At 42.7% G+C, this 23,949-nt stretch overlaps 2 protein-coding genes across 3 annotated transcripts in view; one reads left to right on the top strand and one right to left on the bottom strand.

Annotated features, from left to right (window-relative positions):
• Nucleotides 1-180: 180 nt before the first annotated feature.
• Nucleotides 181-3,538, bottom strand: LOC123492164 (pleckstrin homology domain-containing family B member 1-like). The gene is made up of 6 exons (XM_045224191.1): nt 3,301-3,538; nt 1,709-1,861; nt 1,349-1,451; nt 1,100-1,139; nt 925-1,006; nt 181-561 (listed from the first exon to the last, which is right to left on the bottom strand). Exons 1-6 carry the CDS (start codon nt 3,359-3,361, stop codon nt 428-430), a joined length of 573 nt encoding a protein of 190 aa, XP_045080126.1. The 5' UTR covers nt 3,362-3,538; the 3' UTR covers nt 181-427.
• A 5,317-nt stretch (nt 3,539-8,855) lies between these two features.
• Nucleotides 8,856-23,949, top strand: part of LOC123492162 (protein FAM168A-like) — a 54,083-nt gene continuing 38,989 nt past the window's right edge. For both annotated transcript variants that reach the window (XM_045224189.1, XM_045224188.1), the window contains exon 1: nt 8,856-9,051. The gene's annotated coding sequence lies outside the window, so the exon portion shown is untranslated. The remainder of the gene's footprint in view (nt 9,052-23,949) is intronic.

The raw sequence follows: 23,949 nt of genomic DNA, 5'->3' as shown, positions 1-23,949 counted from the left end.
CGCACGCTCACACAAACCCTGTATATAGTATGCTTACTTACTTTATCGTGTTCTTCTTATTTTTATATCTCGTGTGTTTTTGTTCTACCTTGTTATTTTTAGTATTACATTGTTATTGATTACTGCATTGTTGGGGTTAGAGCTTGCAAGAAAGGCATTTCACTGTACTTGTTCATGTGACATTAAAACTTGTAACACACACACACACACACACACACACACACACACTCGGGCACCCATTTTCTGCAACAGGAAAAACATTGTGTTTGAAATACAATAATAAGACTTGTAGGAGTGAGGCCTACAGCAGCAGTCCTACATATATGCAGCCTGGGCGTTTCCCAGCCGTGCCTCCCTGCTCATGGAGCTAGCGCACTGGGGAGGGCGCCCAAGCAAGCAGCCTGGTCCAGATCAGAGGCCTTCTCTATCAGCAGAAGAACAAGGGCATCCAGAGGAAGGAGCGCATGGCAGCGCCCGCCGCCATGCCCGCCAGTAGCCCCAGTGCCACCTGCTCTCCTATGCCATCATATGGGTCTCTCTGGATCAGTATGTGGTGGGTACCTGAGAGAGAGGGAGGGAGAGACAGGATGCTGAATATAGGGTGTACTAGAGTATTTATGGGAGCATAAGTGAATATACGAGTGTGTTTTATTCAACTTTTCTGATTTGATGTAACCAGGATGGTTATGTCAACAACTGATTTCAGGGAGTCTCGGAAAGGAGTGCTAGAGTCACACTGTTGACTTGCTGACATCAGAGTTGTACTCACTAGGCACCAAACAGAAGAAAACAGACTTAAACAGGGAGGGACTACCTGAACTTGTCCAATAAGAAACACTTGTTTTCATTTTACGTTGCAAAACATTTTGCTACGGTGTGCACTAATGAATATGACTCAGACCTCGGGTGTTGTGTTGTCTTTACCTGATCCAGGGGCGAGGTAGATGGTGTTGTGGCCGTCCATTGGGACGGACTGGTAGGTGTCGTCGTACGGGTCATACGGGAACTAAGTGGGAAAGACAAGACGATAAGACAAGAATGTCCTCTAAGCATCCGAGTTTGGGAAACCCTGGTTTAGAAATATTACCAGGTTACTTACTGGGTTTTGTCTTGCCTCTAGAATTGTCAACTTCCATGCTCTGCAAAAACAGAATGAGAAAGAGAGGAAGTAGATTGAGAGAGAGTGTCTGCACTGTAAAAGAGAGAGAGAGTGTGTGTGTGAGTGACGGAGAGGAAGAGAAAGAGTGTGTGTGTGAGGGAGAGAGAGAGTGTGTGTGAGTGAGAGAGAGTGTGAGAGAGGGAGAGAGTGTGAGAGAGGGAGAGGAAGAGAGAAAGGATATAGACTCACAGTGCCTCGTCCTCACTGTTGGCACAAAGGATCACTGTGGAGCCGTCTCTAAGCTGCACCACCACCATGTTCTCACTGGGGTGGTTCTCTGGGGGAGAGAGACCTGTACAACAACAGAGACAGCTAGGGTTACACACACATACGCACACGTCAGTCCACAGCAAAGGATAAAATCTTCTGGGGGTCAATACAGATATTTGGACTCCTCAGTCCACTTTATTTCTGTAATAAAACATACAGCATGTCTCATAGGTCTCTGGTCAAAAGTAGTGCACTATAGGCCTAGGGAATAGATTGCCATTTCGGATGCATCCATTGTCATGTTGAACACCCTCATCTTTCCATACAATCCCTCCTCACCTGCACACTCCAGGCCAGACTTGACGCTCACACAGCTGGTCTTGAGACCCACTCGGTGCTCAAATTCTCGCCTGCTGTCCGTCTTGTAGAAGACCAGGCTACCATCGATCCACAGGTCACACCAATTCAGCTTCCACCGTTTTAGGATGGAGGCTGACGGAGGGTGAAGTGGAGTAGAGTTTGGGTTAGGTTAAGATGTCCAGTTTCCTAACGGTCAGTTCGGACTTTGACCACTTTGTATACTTTTATTTTGTTTATCCACATTAACTGAAATACTCTACTTAATTTATCTACAAACTGAAATGCCCTAGCTATTTCATTTATCCACATTAAGTGAAATGCACTGTCAGCCAGATATGATTGTCTCAATTCAGCATATAATAATAGTAATAATAATAATAATAATAATAATGTTAATTTATATAGCAATTTTTATTACAAGAAGAATCTCAAAGATGCATTCTAGTCAATGGGTCTATAATGGGTAGACCTACAGCCATTTTGAGTGTTTTGTATTTATATGGTTGAAGCTGTAAATCTGTATATGTTGTTGTTTTCCTCTGGCGGGTGAATCCCCAGTAGTTGGCTTGAGGCCTGTCTGTGTGAGTCACTGATTTGCTAACACAGACAGGAAGCTAATTAGATTATGGCCAGGCTGGACAAGCAGAGTAAGGGTTGGACTTTTATAACAGTTGTAACATTCACCTTCTAGAACGATTCTGATCTTATTTATTCACAAGCAACCGCAACTCAATAAATAGGGCAAAGATGCCCTTTAGTGCATTGGTTTCATCAAGACAAGCTAAATGGTAGGTACTGTAGGTTAATCTGTTAGCGATCTTGATGACATCAACAGAGTCCTCCATTTTCTTTTCAGTGGTGTCAGTTTTAAGAACATGGGAGAACTGTTTTTGGAGAGAGTGGCACGGACTGCGGACTTGAGCAAAAATTGCTACAGACCTCACACACTCACTTAAGGCCAGGCATAATCATATCACAATCAACTTTTACCAGTTGAATTTAGACATAAATATAATACTTTTTTAAAATAAAAACAATTCTGAAATATTGTATTAAAATATGCAAAAGAGTTTGATACATTTTCTATTACATGGGCTTTTAAATTATGTGTAATTCAATATAGTGAGCTTTGAAATGATGGATGTATGTCCATTTTAAAGTGGTTAAAATTCATAAAATTTGGATGACTTTAGTATGATGACTTTAGTACTAAAGAAAATCTAAATGTTCATCAAGATTTTGGCACTTTTATGTTTAGTTTTTGAAGATATTAATATTAAATGGACCAAAATGCCAACAAATCTCAAAATTGATAGGTAGATGCAAAAATGTCATTTCAGCCTGTGGTGCCTGGCCTTAACTTGTCTTTCAAAGGGTTCTATACAGTGCTGATATCACTCTCGTACTAGTGCTCCACACAACTTCTTATGCTTTGTTTAGCCGTTGAGGTCTACACTTGGTAAAGATAGTACCTGCAATGGCTAAGGCTATATCTAAGACCAAAACATGTAGACACGAGGTTAGACTACAATATTACATTATTTGAGAAACATTGAAGCTACAGTACTCACTCTGTCTCCATAGCCAGCCTGACTTCAGCAGTGCTATGTGTATGGTCGGAGATCTGTCCATGTCACAATTCCTCACCCCAAATAATCCAGAGAGGAAACCCAGAGCGTGTTTGTGCCAGGAGTGTTTGTTTTATGTTTGTCAAGTGTTTGTTGTTGGTCGAGGAGTCGTCTGCAGAGAGACAGAGAGACAGAGAGACGTACAGTACCTTTATTTTGACTCTGGCCCACACGTCTAATCTGAGCGCGAGAGGTGGAGAATGGGGCTGAACTAGATCATTTGGGATTAGTGGGCCTGGATTGGCCACACCTTCTCTCCTGACTCATTTTTTCTGCTTCCCTCACTGGCTGGAATGTTCTCACTTCCTGTCTCCTCCACCTCCTCTTATTCCTCCACTATTTACTCAATTTTCTCTGCTTCATCTTTCTTTATATTTTGCACGTGTTGTCATCTGTCTTTAGGAACTGGGGTTCTTGGACTACTCATTGTGTTGTCATCTGTCTTTAGGAACTGGGGTTCTTGGACTACTGCATGTGTTGTCATCTGTCTTTAGGAACTGGGGTTCTTGGACTACTCATTGTGTTGTCATCTGTCTTTAGGAACTGGGGTTCTTGGACTACTCATTGTGTTGTCATCTGTCTTTAGGAACTGGGGTTCTTGGACTACTGCATGTGTTGTCATCTGTCTTTAGGAACTGGGGTTCTTGGACTACTCATTGTGTTGTCATCTGTCTTTAGGAACTGGGGTTCTTGGACTACTGCATGTGTTGTCATCTGTCTTTAGGAACTGGGGTTCTTGGACTACTGCATGTGTTGTCATCTGTCTTTAGGAACTGGGGTTCTTGGACTACTGCATGTGTTAATAGCGTGTAGTGAAAAAGGCATAACACACTCAAACACCTTAATCCCTGCATTAAAATAACACCATGAGAATTAGCTGACTGTTACAGTTTTCTTTGGGTAACTCGGGAGAACCTTCCTGTCAGGGACAAACTGATACCAGAAATCGGTTGAGGCATTTCTAACACACCAGCAAAAATGTTCCTTGAGACCCCCATTATTAGCCAAATAATGGTAATTCTGGGTCAAAATATTTTTTCTACAAATCCACTGGGCTAAAGATTGACCAGCCCATCTGCCATTTGCCCGAACTGCCCTGTTTTAGCTCAGATGCAACCGTGACCTGAGCATACTTGAGTCACTGTTGTAACATAATTATGAAAGCTGCCCAAACACTTTTATAAGCACAAATGTGGGTCTGCTGAGAAAGAAGTCATGATGCCAATTATATGAAGTGAACCCAGCAGAAATGTCAAGGTGTTTAGATTGATTCACTAAGGAATCACCCTGGCTCTATTTTAAACCTTACTAGAAGACTCGGTCTGTTCCCTCCAAGTGAGCCAATCCCATGGAGGTATAATGATGACCTCATTTCTGGTGCCTGTACCATGGTCACTGCCTCAGGTCAGTGTATTATATAGAGAGTTTGAGTTTGAGATGGTTAGAATGATCTGGATATAGCCAATGAGGATAGATTTGTTTACAAGGTCAGAGAAACAATATCAATAACTGTATTTATAGAAGTATATATAGATGCATTATTACTAATCACACTGTAATATTGTATAATGTGGTCCATCCCTGCCATGGCAGACCCGAGATTCGAACCCACGCCACAGCACAACACCACAATGTCCTCCAGAAGCACCAGTAATACCACTGACCCAGAAAAGCCAATGCAGTGCTGAGTCTGGGTCTAACAATAGCCCTACTTCAGGTTTCAGGAAGGCAGTAGTGATACTTACTTATCCACAGGGTTCTTATTATACATTGACTCTTGGGGAGCCTAAAGTGTCAAGTGGTGCCTGACGTCAATATCTTTGGCAATTGTGGGGTTGGGCCTCACATTGATATTTAAATTCTTATGTGGGAGGGAGGGGTGGGCTTCTGATCTGTTATGGGGGTGTCCAGGGGTGTCTGAATTGACTGGAATTTAAATGGAATTGACCCCAACCCTGCTTGGTGATGATCAGTTTCTATTTTCACCATGTGTGAGTCATGAAGGGTATCCTAGTGGGGAAAAACTGCTAGCCAGATGTTCTGATGACATATTGCTGCCTGGGACTGAATGTTGGCCATTGTATTGTGACTGTGTGGGAACGCTGGATTCCTCCTCTCAGGGTTTGACCTTCAACATAACATAAGGACTCTATTTATCCTCTCTGTACACTCCGTTGCCACTAGATGGCCCTATTCCTACCCCTATCAGTACCACACGCTGTGTATTTTATTGTAGATCATGGTCTGCAAAGTCAGCAGTGACCCACTGCCTTCCATGACATGACATGACATGGCATGACATCACATGACAGTCCCTCAACATTCACCATAGCCCAGCAAAGCTGAGGACCTCTGAAATCTGTACTTGTAGCCAGTGGTGTAAAGTACTTAAGTAGAAATACTGTAAAGTACTACTTAAGTAGTTTTTGGGGGTATCTGTACTTTACTTTACTATTTATATTTTTGACTACTTTTACTCCACTACATTCCTAAATAAAATAATGTTCTTTTTACTCCTTACATTTTCCCTGACACCCAAAAGTACTCGTTACATTATGAATGTTTAGCATGACATGAAAATTGTCTAATTCATGCACTCATCCCTACTGCCTCTGATCTGGCATACTCACTAAACACAAATGCTTTGTTTCTAAATTATGTCTAACTGTTGAAGTGTGCCCCTGGCTATCCGTAAATTTAAAAAACAAGAAAATCGTGCCGTCTGGGTTGCTTAATATAAGGAATTTGAAATGATTTATACTTTTACTTTTGATACTTAAGTATATTCAAAACCAAATACTTTTAGACTTTTACTCAAGTAGAATTCTACTGGGTGACTTTCACTTTTACTTGTGTCATTTTCTTTTATGGTATCTTTAATTTTACTCAAGTATGACAATTGGGTACTTTTTCCACCACTGCTTGTAGCCATTCTGAAATAAAGATATTTCTCTACTAGTGTGCTCTGTAGGATACTGGTACTAGTACTCAATCGGAGGTCAATGGTACTTGGTGGTGACTGACACAGTAGCGCTATGTTTAGAATGTAAGTGTTTTTAGACACACCCCACCTTTCCAGAAGAACAGGCCTTTAACCCTATCTACTGGCCTGCCCTGCATGAAATCACACTGACTTCTAGCTGTTTGAAAAGCTCGGTGGTAGCACTTATTTTGAGCCCTCTGTCATAAGGGGCTTCATAACGCATATCACACAATAACATTCATGACAGCTAGTGTCTCGACAGTTATCTCAACAATCATGATGACACAAACCAACGTGTGGTTCAGCTAATTTGCTTGGTAAAACACCAGCCAACTTGCAAAATAACTATATGTGACGTTATGCCACATCAGCTTTCACCTGTTAGGACATTATTATGACAGCAAGCAATTATTTTGGCTTCTAGGAAAGCGTGCTCAAGTAAAGTAATTCTGTGAACTGCACAGGCCTATCCCTTTACTTATGGTGATAAAAGTGGAATTAGACTGCGGGGTCTGCAAATGTCATTAGAGTTCAGAAGACTGTGCTCTCCACTTACCTGCTACTAGCTCACCTCACATCACTACCTTACACCAAACCAGCTGAGGTAACTTCGATTTATCCGGTTCAGTGCAAACATGCAAATCATCAGCCCCAATAACAGTACAACTCCATAATCTATAATATGTTGTAAAAGCCTAACAGAGAGTTATAACATGGTATAATATTGTATTAGTATTTCTGTATGAATATGTTTGTGCTTTGTTGGCACTCAGCATTTGGTTGGGCCTAAGAGATTCTTTGTCTGGAGTGTTTATCTTCAGTTCAATCGAGTACAGGCTTAACTGAATGAACAACAAAGACGGAATGCAATATGACATTTTATTAAATCGTTGGGGAATGGCCAGATGATGTGATGGCGGGGCTGCTGGCCTCTGGGGAAAGGAGTTCTAATGACGGGCCTTAAGGTTATTATAGCTGGTAGTGGTGGGGAGGTGGATGGTTGTTGAAAACTGTTGCTGAAAAACAGCAAGTGAGAGAACATGGGTGAGTTGACATACATCCCAAGATTTACACCCATTGGTTGAGAGAGAGGAAGGTGATAATTGCAAGAGTGAGCCCATAGGTTAAACAGCAAGCGTGAGGAATGTGCAATATTGTGCAGAGTTTATAGGCTATAAGGTAAATAGGTGAATGACATTCCGCACATGGCTTATAGGAAAGAGGCGAAGAGACAAGATGCTATGCTGATCATATTTTTGTATTCATCCCCACTAAGCCCGAAGAATAGGAAACAAAGTGAATGATAACGCTTACTGGATGAAGTTATATGAGTATTCAGATCAGCCTTCCTGATTGAACTTTTGTAAATTACATTTGCCACTGACTCTTGTCACTAAATTCTGTTGCATGTTTTTGGCCCTTTAAAACCTCTTGATAGCTTTCTGGGGCTGCGGTCAGGTTTTTGGAGCAATATGGTTAAGGCTATCATTGGAGTCTTTATTTAGTTGTGATAAGCAAGTACTGTAGCAGAATTTTGGAGGTGTCACAACTTCCTCCGAAGCTGCCTCCCCTCCTTATTCGAGCAGGCTTCGGCGTTCGTCGTCACCGGCCTTCTAGCCACTGCCGCTCCATAGCTCATCATTCCATTTGTCTTGTCTTGTCTTGGCAATTACACACACCTGGTTCATATTCCCCTCATTAGTGCGTGTTCCCTCTGCCCCCTTGTCCTTGTGGGTGATTGTTCATTGTGAGGATTAGTAGCTCGGTTGAGCTCAGTATTTTGTATTGCCGAGGTATTTTCCCTGTGTGCATGTTTGTTCCAGTGCGCTTGTTTTGCGCACTGGACTGGTTACGATGGATTACTGAATAAACTCTGTATACTGTGATTTACCCTCCTGCGCCTGACTCCTTCAAATCACGCATTACGGGAGGTGGTTGGTTGCATAAGAAAATGGGTTGACTTGCAATGTTTATCTGATTCTATACAACTTAGTCAAACTATCATACAACACATATCTTACTGCTATTATATACATAAATCATGATTGACATGGCAATAGTGAAAACACAAGCCAGGGATGCCTAGTATGCCACAAGCCAGGGATGCCTAGTATGTTTTGCAAAGCAAAAATATTCTATTCTATTCTGTCATCTGCCATAAATCTCCCATTTTATTTTAATTTTTTCTTATATGAAAACCTCCTTGCTATCATGCTCATTCTATAGGGGATTCAAGCAGTCCTCTTTGAAAATGTGTCTATCCCAGTGCACACACACATTAAACAGGAGCAAAATACAGAGATGTGAGAACACATAAATCAGAGAAAGTTTAATCAAGGATCATGTCATCATTTTTCTTAATAAATGTAGCTTATATTTCCAACTCCAGTGAACTTGATGTTAGATGGATAGATGTGAGAGGTAGTGAGACTTCTGAATTGGTCCCTGTTTGACAGTCACGTAGGAGAAAAAGGTCCTCCCCTAGTGTTTGCAAGGTTTTACTGCCCCCCTCTGTTACCTATCATTCTCGCTCAATATTCCCATCCCCCCACTTTGTGTGGATGTCGATGTTACCATCGCGTTTACGAGAAACCACCGAAGCAAACCTTGGGAGAAAACCGCCAGCATTGAACAAGGGAAACAGTGAACCCGGACTCGGCATAACATTAAAAACGAGGTGCTCCACGATAACAAATTCCCTTGGACATTTGGTGAGTTTGATATCATAACGTGTTCATAGTCTTGGAGACAGACGTGTCCTGCCTGATAATGTAAATATATATATATATATATATATATATATTGCGATGCATATATAAAAAATATAATGGACATGCATGGTGTAAAATATTACAGATGGGTAAGACTAGGCTACACGTTGCAAGCCATAGGTCGCTGTGGTCCATTGGCAAATAAAACCAGACATAAGTGTGTAACAATGCGTGTTGATGTGTCTGCAACAATGTAATCGGGGGTGCAACGGCCTTGGATCTCAAGGATGCATTATAAAACGTGACATAGACTGAGAGCGAGTGCAGAGGAAATGCAGCCGACCCCTTGTCCTGGCTATACATTTTTCCTACTCATGTAGTAGCAGATCGGCTTTTGGTAAAGAAATGTGCGGCTCAAAATGGTGTCGGGAGTTTGACTGTGTGACCATTTTAAAAAGCCAAGTGAATTTCTGAGCGCAGCAATTATTTCATGAGTCCACACGACAGAGAGGGCACATAAGGAAAACTACTAATTACATTTTTAAGTGTGAAATAGAACAAGACCTGACAGTTGATGTATTGTATGCGTGCAATAGCTGCTGGGAAATGTTTTTGTTATGACTCACTATTTGCTGTGGTTATGATGCGTTTAGAAAGTAGGCTATAGGAGGTGGGCTAATTGTGCAAGGTAACAAATATGGTCACATCTAAGCTGTTTAATAACATAAGCACGCATAATACAAATTATACTGTAAATACTACAATATAACAAGAATAATAAGAATAATGCTAAATTATGAAAATATTGTACCTGTTTTTCAATTTCATTTTGAAGGAACCGATCACTAGCCAATGGCCTATTGCATGTTTAAACAATATACATTTAGGAAAATGTAGTTGTCAATCGCTGCTGCTTTAGAGAGCATGAACATTCAAAAGGCAAAACGTTGTGGCAAACGTTGGGGACGTTGCAGATAGAAATGTCATGAATATATAAAGCTGACATGATTCCCTATTCTATCTGTCAGAGAGGCATGTTTGTTCTACAAAGCATATTTCTACCTTTACGTTCCACTACGCTGTGCCCTGGCCTGCTGAACATGTTCAAGGTAAACACTGTGGACTGTGGAGTCGGATGGTGTCGGGGCGCTGAATCTGCTGCTCCACAATCTGTGTGAGTGTGAGTGCTGCTGTGTGCTCTGCTGGGCTCCAGAGGGCAGTGAGACAAAACACACCCCAGAGATGTGGGGGCGCTCCATTATCTGTGGAGATGCACTTGTTCCAGTGTTAATGTTTTAATGTGTCTAAATGGCTCCTTTCTTTGTTATTGATACACTGTTTCTCATGGTTTAATGACACTGTTTATCATGGTTTAATGACTATGGCCTACTCTGTTCCACTAGCTAGGCCATGTTCAAACTCAGAATGTTGTTTCTGCAAGTCCTTTATCTGATACGTACCAGTGGCAGTCGGTGCTGTTTAAGATAAGGGAGGACGATTATTTACAGCATATTGGATGACTGTCATTCATATTCCATTCACCCAGTTTAACATCGATAGGTTTAGGCTACTACATGATACTAACATTTTCCGTATACCCATCATGAGGTTGCTACAACCTAGCCAATGAATTCAACATAGGTGCACTGCACACAGGTCGAGATAATGATTTGAGGTGACAGACAGTGACACATTCAATATCACCTTGCACACTCTTGCCTGCATCTAGCTGACCTAGGGTGTAATCATTAGTCCAACAGTTTATATTGGACAAATTCAGATATGTTTATCCCTGTTTCGTTCCATTTGCTTCCGTTTAAGAAAAGTTTTTCAACAGAATCGGCGGAATGAATACACCCCTGATCACACGCAAACAGTTAACTTTCATAGCCACAAACAAAAAGCTTGTTGTATTCCTTCTCGCATCTACACGCTCTCCTCCTCTCACCTTTTCCCTTCGTTTGTGGACTTCAATGCACAACACATCAGCTGTCTGTGACCAGGCGAGAAAACCTTTCCAAGCCAAACCTTCATATCATAACTGCAGCTATCTCACCATATAAGCTAAAGTAACATCATAGTCAACATAGCTAATAGAACTAACGCGTTAGTAAACCCGCTACAATCAAGCAGTACAGTGTAGTAAGGAGTTTAGCAGTTACACCGGCGGGCCCCAGTGGCAATAAATTAGTAAAACCAAAAGCTTACCTTGACTTGGAAGAGTTCCAGTGTTGGATAGTCATAGCCAGCTAGCTAATATAGCATCCCTCATTTTGAGCAGGGTGTTTGAGTAGGCTAAACTAGCTAGCTGCATTTGCTAACTAATCAAGTGAAAGTGAAAATAATTTACGAAATAGCTCTCTCTCTCGCCCTTCCTTCATTTTTGAAGAAATTAATTTGTTCAAAACTGTTCAATTATTGTCTTTCTCTCTCTTTGAGTCAACTACTCACCACATTTTATGCACTACAGTGCTAGCTAGCTGTAGCTTATGCTTTCAGTAATAGATTCAATCTCTGATCCTTTGATTGGGTGGACAACATGTCAGTTCATGCTGCAAGAGCGCTGATAGGTTGGAGGATGTCCTCCGGAAGTTGTCATAATTACTGTGTAAGTCTATGGAAGGGGGTGAGAACCATGAGCCTCCTAGGTCTTGTATTGAAGTCAATGTATCCAGAGGAGGAAGGAAGTTAGCTGTCCTCCGGCTACACAATGGTGCTACCCTACAGAGTGCTGTTGAGCCTACTGTAGACCTTAATTGCAAAACAGTGTGTTTTAATCAATTATTTAGTGACGTGAATGTATTTTGTATAGTTTTATCTAAAAAAGATAACTTTTTAAATGTTTCACTATTTTTATTGTTATGAAATTCACTGAGGAGGATGGTCCTCCCCTTCCTCCTCTGATATGTACAGTGGCTTGCGAAAGTATTCACCCCCTTGGCATTTTTCCTATTTTGTTGCCTTACAACCTGGAATTAAAATTGATTTCTTGGGGGTTTGTATCATCTGATTTACACAACATGCCTAACACTTTGAAGATGCAAAATACTTTTTTTGGTGAAACAAACAAGAAATAAGACAAAAAAACAGAAAACTTGAGCGTGCATAACTTTTCACCCTCCCCAAAGTCAATATTTTGTAGTGCCACCTTTTGCAGCAATTACAGCTGCAAGTCTCTTGGGGTATGTCTCTATAAGCTTGGCACATCTAGCCACTGGGATTTTTGCTCATTCTTCAAGGCAAAACTGCTCCAGCTCCTTCAAGTTGGATGGGTTCTGCTGGTGTACAGCAATCTTTAAGTCATACCACATATTCTCAATTGGATTGAGGTCTGGGCTTTGACTAGGCCATTCCAAGACATTTAAATGTTGCCTCTCTGATTAATGCCCTCCTTGCCTGGTCCGTGAGTTTTGGTGGGCGGCCCTCTCTTGGCAGGTTTGTTGTGGTGTCATATTCTTTCAATTTTTTAATAATCGATTTAATGGTGCTCCGTGGGATGTTCAAAGTTTCTGATATTTTTTTAGAACCCAACCCTGATCTGTACTTCTTCACAGCTTTGTCCCTTACCTGTTTGGAGAGCTCCTTGGTCTTCATGGTGCCGCTTGCTTGGTGGTGCCCCTTGCTTAGTGGTGTTGCAGACTCTGGGGCCTTTCAGAACAGGTGTGTATATATACTGAGATCATGTGACAGATCATGTGACACTTAGATTGCACACAGGTGGACTTTATTTAGCTAATTATGTGACTTCTGAAGGTAATTGGTTGCACCAGATCTTATTTAGGGGCTTCATAGCAAAGGGGGTGAATACACATTCCGTTATTTATTTTTTTGAATTTTTTGAAACAAGTAATTTTTTTCATTTCACTTCACCAATTTTGACACTTTTGTGTATGTCCATAACATGCAATCCAAATCCATTTAAATTACAGGTTGTAATGCAACAAAATAGGAAAAACGCCAAGGGGGATGAATACTTTTGCAAGGCACTGTACATAGTATAGTGTAATTAATGTGTTTTTGGCCAGTGGCCAGGATGTTTGTAGTAGGGATGTGACAAATTGACAATTTTGCTTAATGTTTAAACTGCCAATAGATTTTCGGTTTTCTGTTAAAACGATAAGAAAAAACCATAAAGTTCCACGTCAATTCACAATGCAGAATAATGGTCCTATTAAGTATGTATGACCGCTAGGGCCTGGCAATAAAATTATATATACCGCAGTCATATTCTCTTGAAAGCGCCTCGGCTACGGCATGTTTAATGCCGACACAAAACCTTGTCTGGAGATACTTTCGAAGCGCAACAGAACGGGCATTTTACTGTAAAGGAATGCCGCTTCTGAAGCTGGACTAACGTCCGTCACTGGGTGACCAGAACAGTCAATCAAATAATTTCGAGCTGCCTGTGCGCAGCCTGCCTGCTGCCTGCACGCAGATCACTCTCTCCTCAGATCACTCTCTCCTAAAAAAGTACTTTAAAGTTAAATACCGTGACTTACCAAGACATTTAGTAGAAAGAAAACACATCTTACGCTAAGAATCGACTTTTAAACGGATGAGACTGATTAGTGTCCGTACTTCCGAGAACACAAACACTTGCATCTTTCATAGCGAGCGAGGGATGGCGAGAAAGGGGAGGGGGCACAGTATAGGCAGGTCAGCCACCTGGCAGACTGAGTCAGAACCGTGCACTAGGCCTATCTATCGGCAAACAAAAGCTGTATCTCGCAATGTAATGCTGTATTTCACAATTTCTTGGGTTAAGTAAAGCAGGCCCTATCACACCGAAGACTGAACACACACTCGCATCATTAGCGAAGAGAAAGAGCAGGCGAGCCAACTGCACTGTGATTTTAATTTAGTTGGGGGGGAAAAACAAAAAAACTGTTTTTCCATTGGGGATTTTTCTTAACGTTAAGGGTCCCAATTTCGTTTAAACGTTTAAAACGTTCACACCCATAGTTTGTAGTGAAAGCCGCAGTGCTGTGAAGTTGTATCCACTAATGGTTAAGGTTAGTATAGGGAGAGGGGAAGCTGATCATAGATTTGTACCTAGGGGAAACGTCACCCTGGAGCGTGTGTGGAAGTGAAGGGGAGGGATCAGGTCAGTGGGAGAATCGGACCAGGAAGTAGGAAGCTGATTGGCTCTTGCTCGGTCCTTAGGGGCAGACATGTCTGAGGGAATCTGAACTGGCCCTGGACCACCCTCCTTGACTCTGCTAGAGGCAGAGGATGCTAAAACCAGTCTCTACACACACATACTGTCGAACACGCACATCCCAAACACACAGTAGCAAACACACTTGCAGTTGCAACTCATGCCCACATTCACAAAAGTGCACACACACTCTCACTCTCCCTCTTGACACACTCTCTCACACAAACACACAACAGGGTTTCCGTTACGAAAATGTGGCGCCGGACATTTGACCGGTAGCATTTTAAATTTACCGGACATTTGAGAAATTTACCGGATGCATATGCATTGGTTGTGTAACCTGATTAGGGCATCCACCCACGGTGCTCGGAATGACAGAAATCACATTTAGATTATGGTAATTCATCTTAACAGAACACACAACGGCGTGCGTCCTTCTAACCGAATTCCGATGCACACTTTTAAGATGTTAGAATAACTGTTCACATTTACTTTTCCTCAGCCAACAAGACGAAAAACGAACAGAAAAATCACTAGCCTATGTCAATCTACTATCCCCCATAGTAGACAAGTTTACCTATACTATTGGTCAGCTTGTCGTTCTGTGCGAGTATGAAATAGCCTATTCCAAACAGACTCTGGGACAGTTGTGGGACGATAGATCCCAAATTCATACAACCAGTACATCAAAATATCTTTTGCAACAGGCTGATGCAACAGATCTGAATGTTTAGCTTAAAATGTTGATAAACTATTATTTCTTAACATTATAAGCGCAGCAATGCGCACACGATAGTAGGCTACGCGTGAATGTTTGTTTTCCCGCTAATTGCAATATGGAACACAGTTGTCAAAAGCGCACTGCACATGCGGATGAAAATATCCGTTAGAAATGTTTAATGATCTAAACATGCAACAACTAGCATGGGTTGCTAATATAACTATGATTGTGCCTTTGGCTACTGGACAATGAAAGAAAGTTGATTTGAAAACCAATAGAACATGAGAGAAATAGGCTACTTGTTTCAATGGCATATAGAAGTCTTCATAAAATATTTGACTCCACGTTTATAGAAACAGATTTTGGCTCGGCTACTTTGAAGCAAGGTCAAATGTTACGGTTTCACACAATTAAGTATATGTTTTCAAAATGCATACTGCCTCCAATTCACATTGCAAAGTGGTGTGACACGCTGAAGCTTGCCTATCATTACCTAAGCACGTGAATGGTGAATGGGAAGCACGCTTCAATTACCAGTTGAGAAATAAAAATAGTAGCTCTTTTTAATTGTGACCATCAAAACTGTTTCTAACAAACGATTGCATTTAGAATTGTTGTGCAATGAGTGGGCTTATAAAATAGCATTTTTGACTCCAGCAGCAACAGGAGGGAAACATGCGCTCTTGCGCTGTCTGACAGATTTTCCGCTCAAACTAGGCTCTGTATCTGTAAGCAGAATTATGCAAATGAACCTATAGACCAATAAGCATGACTGGTCAAATGTATTTACATCGACTGGTATTTCCGTCAATGAATAAGCAGAAAAGCATTATTTTGCAATGGGATTTTTTTCTTCTCCCGGACAATTGGCTGGTGGCAATTGTATTTATCGGTGTAAAAAAACAACAACATTACGTCCAAAAGCTGGCTATTACCGGCTAACGGAAACCCGGACACACACACACACACACACACACACACACACACACACACACACACACACACACACACACACACACACACACACACACACACACACACACACACACACACACACACACACACAGTGAGGGGTGCAGGCTCACAGTGAACAGAGTGGTCATTTAATCTCTTGGCTGACTGCTGGCTGGCTGAGGAATCATTTTCTATCTCAGGGAGGAGAGGAGAGTGATCTTGAAATGGTTTCTATTCTCAAAATTGAGGAGAGAGAGAAAAAGTCCTTGGCGGGATCTATGCAGGCTCTAGTCAAAAGTATTGCACTATATAGGTAATAGGGTGCCATTTTGGATGCTCTCTCTCTCCACAGCCCTGCAGCTTCTGTAACTGCTCTGTCTCTACCTCCTCTGACGTCATGGGTTCACTCCTTTCCTCTCTTCCTCTAACCTCCATATGTTCACTTGAGCCCTTCATCTGTGTGATTTGATGAAGAGGTGAGTAGCTGACAGACAGGGTTTTTCTATGGGTTAGCTCAGGGCTGGAATGTGTGTACACAGTTATCTTCTGTCATTCCGTAGGCCTCCTCCATGGACTGTGAAATGATGGAATGTCGGAGTTGTTTTTTTGGGACGTTGTACCTCTGAACCCTCCCCAGGAGGCTGCCAAAGGGGGTGTATTCGAGTCTACAATGACTCCGTAACAACCCTAGGATGCCTATCGGCTCTTAACCTGTAGGGTCATAGCTTTGTCTCACTTTGTCTCGATAGGTACAGCCAGGTATGTAAAAAAAGACAACAAATTCTACTCAACAATTCCAATCATTTCTCATCGCTTATAGTTAAGGATGAGGATTCAGCACTGGACTTCAAAGAAAAAGGAGATCTATGGAGTAAGCTCAAAAGATGTTGTTTGCTTTGCATAAGTCACTCTCTCTCTCACTCAGCCATTTTGTTTACCTTGATCCTAGTGTCTGAGTCTGAGGAGACTAGAATAGCTGCCGTGTCATGCTGCCCGTGGGTGGGAAGAATGTAAAAACTTGTTTGCTGTCGGGGAGCGAAAGGCGAAAAATGTATAATCTCCTTCTTGGAGGCACTCGGTGCTCGATACACAGGGCCTTGAAACAGACAGCACTCCGCAATCAGAAGTGGAGTGGTCCTGGCTGCAATGCATTCCAATGACGCATGGCTAAGCCACAACGCTCCTGCAACATTCTGGAGCTTGGCGAGCCTTGTACGCTCCAGTCATCTCTCCTCTCCATCTATCAAAGTGTAGCCCGCAGCAATGTGTGCTACTAGATGGCTCTTTAACTCTGTATCAGCAGGTTTTTCGTTTGAAAAAAGAAAGGAGAAAATGAGGAAGGAGGAGAAAAGGAGAAAGAAGAAGATAAAAGGCAATAGATGATGCTGGGTGATAGGGTAAGGAATGAGTGATTCTGGGAGGTTCTTCTGAAGGTAGCCTATCAGAGGTCTGAAAGTCATCACATTGACCTTCTAACCTGGCTGTGCTACATATCAAGGTAATATCATGGATATGATCAGATCTACAGATGTCAGATCTTAACTTGATCACTCTTATTGCAGAGAATTTCCCTGATGCATCAGGAAAATGAGCCTTGTGATTGGCTAAAAATTAGCAGTTCTCTTTCTCTCCACTCAGGGGGCAGTCGAGTCATTGGAATCAGGGCTCAGTATCTTAAAATAATGTTCTCTCTATAGGCTTAGGTCCTATTACTGCAACATTGAAATGTACAAAAATGTATCTGAAATTCAGCCATACACATCAACAATCATTGTTTTATATAGCTTAATAACACAAGATAGTTATTGGTCCCCTTTAGGCTATGACATACAAGTGTCTAGTGTGGGGCCTCTCGAATGGCGCAGCGATCTAAGGCATCACTACAGACCCGGGTTCGATCCCAGGCTGTGTCACAGCCGGCCGTGACCGGGAGACCCATGTGGGCGGCGCACAATTGACCCAGCGTCGTCCGGGTTAGGAGAGGGTTTGGCCGGGATTTCTATTGACTCCTTGTGGCGGGCCAGGCGCCTGCAAGTTGACTTCGGTCACCAGCTGGACGGTGTTTCCTCCGACACATTGGTGCGGCTGGCTTCCGGGTTAAGCAAGCATTGTGTCAAGAAGCAGTGCGGCTTGGCAGGGTCGTGTTTCGGAGGACGTAGGGGAGTTGCAGCAATGGGACAAGACTGTAACTACCAATTGGGGAGAAAAAGGGGTAAAAGTACAAAAATATAAAAATTAAATTCTAGTGTATCCGAATGAACTGTCAAAATTGAGTTCAATCGTGGCCTGGGGTGGTGTAGCGGTTAGGGCCACTGCCTTCAGCGCACGTATAGGCCCACCATGTTGCCGTGGGTTCGATTCTGCCCCAAGCCCTTCTGATACAAATAATGCGATCTCCTGATTGACTTGATGTAGTTTGACATTTCAAATATGGACAGTCCAGGGTAATTTCTTATTTTTCTTGATAAGAAGTGACCATACCAGACACTTTTGGATAACATAAATAGTCAATAACAGTACACCAACATTAATTTCCATTCATAAAAAGTGTCGGGTAAATTGCCACAGTAGATTTGCCGTGGTAAATTAGGAAATACTTTATTTCTATTGTACAGAATGCTTGTAAAATAGATAAAGTCGCCCTTAGTCTGCTCAAAAAGGACTCAATTGTTCCGATGACAATACCGACCAGAGGGCGAACATATCTTTGGTAATTCTTGCACCTTATGGTAAACTGTGACAGCAAACCAAAAGGACAACAACTTAGTGCAATTGATTTGACATTCATTTAATTGTTAAAGCCTGCCAGCACCATCTTGCAAATGTCCCCCAGCACAGGTACTCTCCAATGAAGACTAACATCACACAAAGTCCGTAGGCTGTACAGTTTCAATTTCGGTCATTCAATGTTGACTGAATATCTATCAATGTGCACAATTTCATAAAAAGGTATATGGTACTCGAGACATTGGAATAATTTTACAATTTCAATAGCATTAATAAAAATGTATTTGAGTATGGTGAATGCATACAAAAAATATTTACGCCAAGTGTGATGTTTAATTTTTCACTCAGAATGAACAGGTAAGTGTTACAACAGTCAAACAATCAAATTTCACTATCAATCATGTTACTAGTATGCAAATGAGACACACTTCACCATGGAATTGAATTGACGTCAAAAGTATTTTTTGTTGCATTTTAGCTAACCCTAACCCTTTCCCTAACTTGAATATACTCATCCTGACCTGCTACGTTAATTCTCCTAACCTGCTATGTAAAGTACATTTTTGACAAACGCTGTATCCCTTCTAGACAAAACCGGATTTACACTACATCCTCCTCCTCTTCCGAACCTCTCTTTTCCACTTTGAAGGGTATTTTCTTTTTTTGTCTGGCCCATTCTCCTCCCCCTCGGTTGTGCTGCAACAAGCGATAAATAAAAAGACACACACAACAAAATATATTGATTTATATATGGGACAAAAAGTTTACTGAGATGATACACTGACTGTATTATAGGCCTTGTCATAAAAACAGAATTACATTTAGACACACACACATACAGAAAGAGTGAGAGAGAGCAATGCGTGGGAGGATGCTGCGGTGAACTGACCTGTAGATCTAGCTAACGTTAGCTAGCTACATGGTTGACACTGCAGCTAGCTTAGACAGTTTATCTAGTGGCAACCTAATGTGATAGCTAGTTAGCTATTGCCAGACACATCTGATTAATCTAGTAACTCTTTATGCCAATGACAAGGTGGCTAGTTAGGCAAACAAAGAGAGATCATATGGGGAGCAAAAAACAGGAGATTAAACTTTTTCTGTCAGATTCTGGGTTAGCCAAAGCTAGCTAGACTAATATATATATACATACATACACAACAGTATGTGGACAACCCTTCAAATTAGTGGATTCGGCTATCTCAGCCACACTCGTTGCTGACAGGTGTATAAAATCGAGCACACAGCCATGCAATCTCCATAGACAAACATTGGCAGTAGAATGGCCTTACTGAAGAGCTCATTGACTTTCAACGTGGCACCGTCATAGGATGCCACCTTTCCAACAAGTCAATTCGTCAAATTTCTGCCCCGCTACAGCTGCCCCGGTCAACTGTAAGTGCCTTTATTGTGAAGTGGAAACGTCTAGGAGCAACAACGGCTCAGGCGCGAAGTGGTAGGCCACACAAGCTCACAGAACGGGATCGCTGAGTGCTGAAGTGCATAGTGTGTAAAAATCATCTGTCCTCGGTTGCAACACTCACTACCAAGTTCCAAACTGCCTCTGGAAGCAACGTCAGCACAATAACTGTTAGTCGGGAGCTTCTTGAAATGGGTTTCCATGGCCGAGCAGCCACACACAAGCCTAAGATCACCAACTTTGTGGCAATAGTTTGGAGAAGGCCCTTTCCTGTTTCAGCATGACAATGCCCCCGTGTACAAAGCGAGGTCCATACAGAAATGGTTTGTCGAGATCGGTGTGGAAGAACTTGACTGGCCTGCACAGAGCCATGACCTCACCGACTGCGAGCTAGGCCTAATTGCCCAACATCAGTGCCCCACCTCACTAATGCTCGTGGCTGAATGGAAGCAAGTCCCCGCAGCAATGTTCCAACATGTAGTAGAAAGCCTTCCAAGAAGAGTGGAGACTGTTATAGCAGCAAAGGGGGACCAACTCCATATTAATGCCCATGATTTTGGAATGAGATGTTTGACAACCCTGGCGCCGACAAGATGGTGGCCTCGCGACTAGCTCTTAGGAAACTTTGCGGTATTTTGTTTTTTTATGTATAATTTTTTTTGCATTATTAGCTCTGAAAGTTTTTTGTATCATTACATACAGCCGGGAAAAACTATTGGATATCAGAGCGGTGGTAACTCACCAGCATTACGACCAGGAATACGACTTTCCCGAAGCAGATCCTTTGTTTGCTCTCCCCAGGGCAATTGAACTGATTCCAGTGGCTGACCCAAAACATCGCCGGTGGAGGAGAGGCACTCGGAGCGGCCTGCTGGTTCGACTTAGGAGGCGCGCACACCACCCACCGCTTCCAAGTATACTACTCGCTAATGTTCAGTCTCTGGTTAACAAGGTCGACGAGCTCCGGGCAAGGATTTCTTTCCAGAGAGACATCAAGGCCTGTAACATACATTGTTTCACGGAAACATGGCTCTCTGGGGATATTCTGTCGAAATCGGTCCAGCCAGATGGGTTCTCAGTTAATCGCGCAGACAGGAATAAATATCTCTCCGGGAAGTAGAAGGGCGGAGGTGTGTGTTTCATGATTAACGACTCATGGTGTAATTGTAGTAACATACAGGAACTCAAGTCCTTTTGTTCACCCGACATAGAATACCTCACAATCAAATGCCGACCGTATTATCTCCCAAGAGAATTTTCTTCGGTTATAGTCACGGCCATGTATATCCCCCCTCAAGCCGATACCACGACAGCCCTCAAAGAACTTCACTGGACTTTATGCAAACTGGAAACCACATATCCTGAGGCTGCATTTATTGTAGCCGGGGATTTTAACAAAGCAAATTTGAGGACTAGGCTGCCGAAGATCAACATATCGACTGTTGTACTCGCGCTGCTAAAATCCTTGACCATTGCTATTCGAACTTCCGGGATGGTTATAAGGCCCTCCCACGCCCTCCTTTTGGCAAATCTGACCACGACTCCATTTTGCTCTTCCCTTCTTATAGGCAGAAACTCAAACAGGAAGTACCCGTGCTAAGGACTATTCAACGCTGGTCTGACCAATCGGAATCCACGCATCAAGATTGTTTTGATCACGCGGACTGGGATATGTTCCGGGTAGCTTGCGAAAATAATTTAGACGAATACACTGAAACGGTGACTGAGTTTATCAGGAAGTGTATAGGTGATGTTGTGCCCACTGTGACTATTAAAACCTACCCTAACCAGAAACCGTGGATAGATGGCAGCATTCGCGCAAAACTGAAAGCGCGAACCACTGCATTTAATCATGGCAAGGTGACTGGGAATATGGCAGAATACATTTTTACATTTACATTTTAGTCATTTAGCAGACGCTCTTATCCAGAGCGACTTACAGGAGCAATTAGGGTTAAGTGCCTTGCTCAAGGGCACATTTACGTCATTTAGCAGACGCTCTTATCCAGAGCGACTCACCAATTGGTGCGTTCACCCTATAGCCAGTGGGATAACCACTTTACAATTTTGGGGGGGGGGATTACTTTTTATCCTATCCCAGGTATTCCTTAAAGAGGTGGGGTTTCAAATGCCTCCGGAAGGTGGTGAGTGACTCCGCTGTCCTGGCGTCGTGAGGGAGCTTGTTCCACCATTGGGGTGCCAGAGCAGCGAACAGTTTTGACTGGGAATACAAACAGTGTAGCTACTCACTCCGTAAGGCAATTAAACTGGCAAAACATCAGTATAGAGACAAAGTGGAGTCGCAATTCATTGTCTACAGACAATCACGGACTACAAAAGGAAAACCAGCCACGTCGCCGACACCGACGTCTCGCTTCCAGACAAGCTAAACACCTTCTTCGTCCGCAGTGCCACGGACGAGGCCCACTACCAAGGACTGTGGCCTCTCCTTCTCCGTGGCCAACGTGAGTAAGACATTTAAGCATGTTAACCCCAGCAAGGCTGCCGGCCCAGACGGCATCCCTAGCCGCGTCCTGAGAGCATGCGCAGACCAGCTGGCTGGTGTGTTTACGGACATATTCAATCTCTCCCTTTCCCATTCTGCTGTTCCCACATGCTTCAAGATAGCCACCATTGTTCCTGTACCCAAGAAAGCAAAGGTAACTGAACTAAATGACTATCGCCCCGTAGCACTCACCTCTGTCATCATGAAGTGCTTTGAGAGACTAGTCAAGGATCATATCACCTCTACCTTACTTGTCACCCTAGACCCACTTCAATTTGCTTACCGCCCCTATAGATCCACAGACGATGCAATCGCCATCACACTGCACACTGCCCTATCCCATCTGGACAAGAGGAATACCTGTCACGGTCGTTGAGAGACGGGTCAGACCAAGGTGCAGCGTGGTATGCGAACATGTTTATTAACTGAATACACACTGACAAAACAAGAAAAGTCAACGAAACGTGACGTCGGAAGGCTATACACAAACAAGCCGAACTCACCGAAACACAAACAAGATCCCACAACCCAGGCAGGAAAACTGGCTGCCTAAGTATGATCCCCAATCAGAGACAACGAGCGACAGCTGCCTCTGATTGGGAATCACACCCGGCCAAACATAGAAATACAAATATAGAATGTCCACATAGAAATACACATACATGATATTCACACCCTGACCAAACTACCTAGAGAATAACAGTCTCTCCAGGTCAGGGCGTGACAGTACCCCCCCAAAGGTGCGTACTCCGGAGCCTATTTCTTCCTATTCAAGAAATAAGAGGTAGGCCTACCTGTTTGACAGACACAATTATAGTCTACTATCCATAGAATTTGTCAGCCAATTCCTTCAGTCACCATGCATTTACATTTACGGGTGTAGTGAAATGCTTGCGCTTTTTTATACTGGCCCCCCGTGGGACTTGAACCCACAACCCTGGCGTTGCAAACGCCATGCTCTATCAACTGAGCTACATCCCTGCCGGCCATTCCCTCCCCTACCCTGGACGAATTGTGCGCCGCCCATGAGTCTCCCGGTCGCGGCCGGCTGCAACAGAGCCTGGATTCGAACCAGGATCTCTAGTGGCACAGTTAGCATTTCACTACAAGAAGCGCAAGCCTTTCACTACACCCGCAATAACATCTGCTAAACACATGTATGTGACAAATCAAATTTGATTTGATTTGACAAGCAGGTGTCCACATACTTTGTCATGAAGTCTACCTAGCCATTTGATTTGCACTTGTCGTCAAAACACAATTTCAATAGCAGAATTATATCTTAGAAATAATTACTCCAGAAATATATCATATTACAAAAGGCAGAAGGTAATTAAAATGCAACTTACCTCTTACCGCATCTGTCTAAGAACCCAAGAACAAAAATATAAAGACAAAAATGTGAAGACGTG

Source organism: Coregonus clupeaformis, chromosome 13 (genome assembly GCF_020615455.1).
Source record: "Coregonus clupeaformis isolate EN_2021a chromosome 13, ASM2061545v1, whole genome shotgun sequence".
Classification (NCBI taxonomy): Eukaryota; Metazoa; Chordata; class Actinopteri; order Salmoniformes; family Salmonidae; genus Coregonus; species Coregonus clupeaformis.
This window is presented reverse-complemented; position numbering and strand designations above follow the sequence as displayed.

What these genes read in the sequence shown, in the direction of transcription:
- LOC123492164 (XM_045224191.1), bottom strand. Translation starts at nt 3,361, where the DNA reads ATGGACAGATCTCCGACCATACACATAGCACTGCTGAAGTCAGGCTGG. An exon ending in AACAGTGAGGACGAGGCACT is followed by an intron (nt 1,140 to 1,348) that starts GTGAGTCTATAT and finishes CTGTTTTTGCAG; the next exon opens with AGCATGGAAGTTGACAATTC. An exon ending in TAGAGGCAAGACAAAACCCA is followed by an intron (nt 1,007 to 1,099) that starts GTAAGTAACCTG and finishes TTTCCCACTTAG; the next exon opens with TTCCCGTATGACCCGTACGA.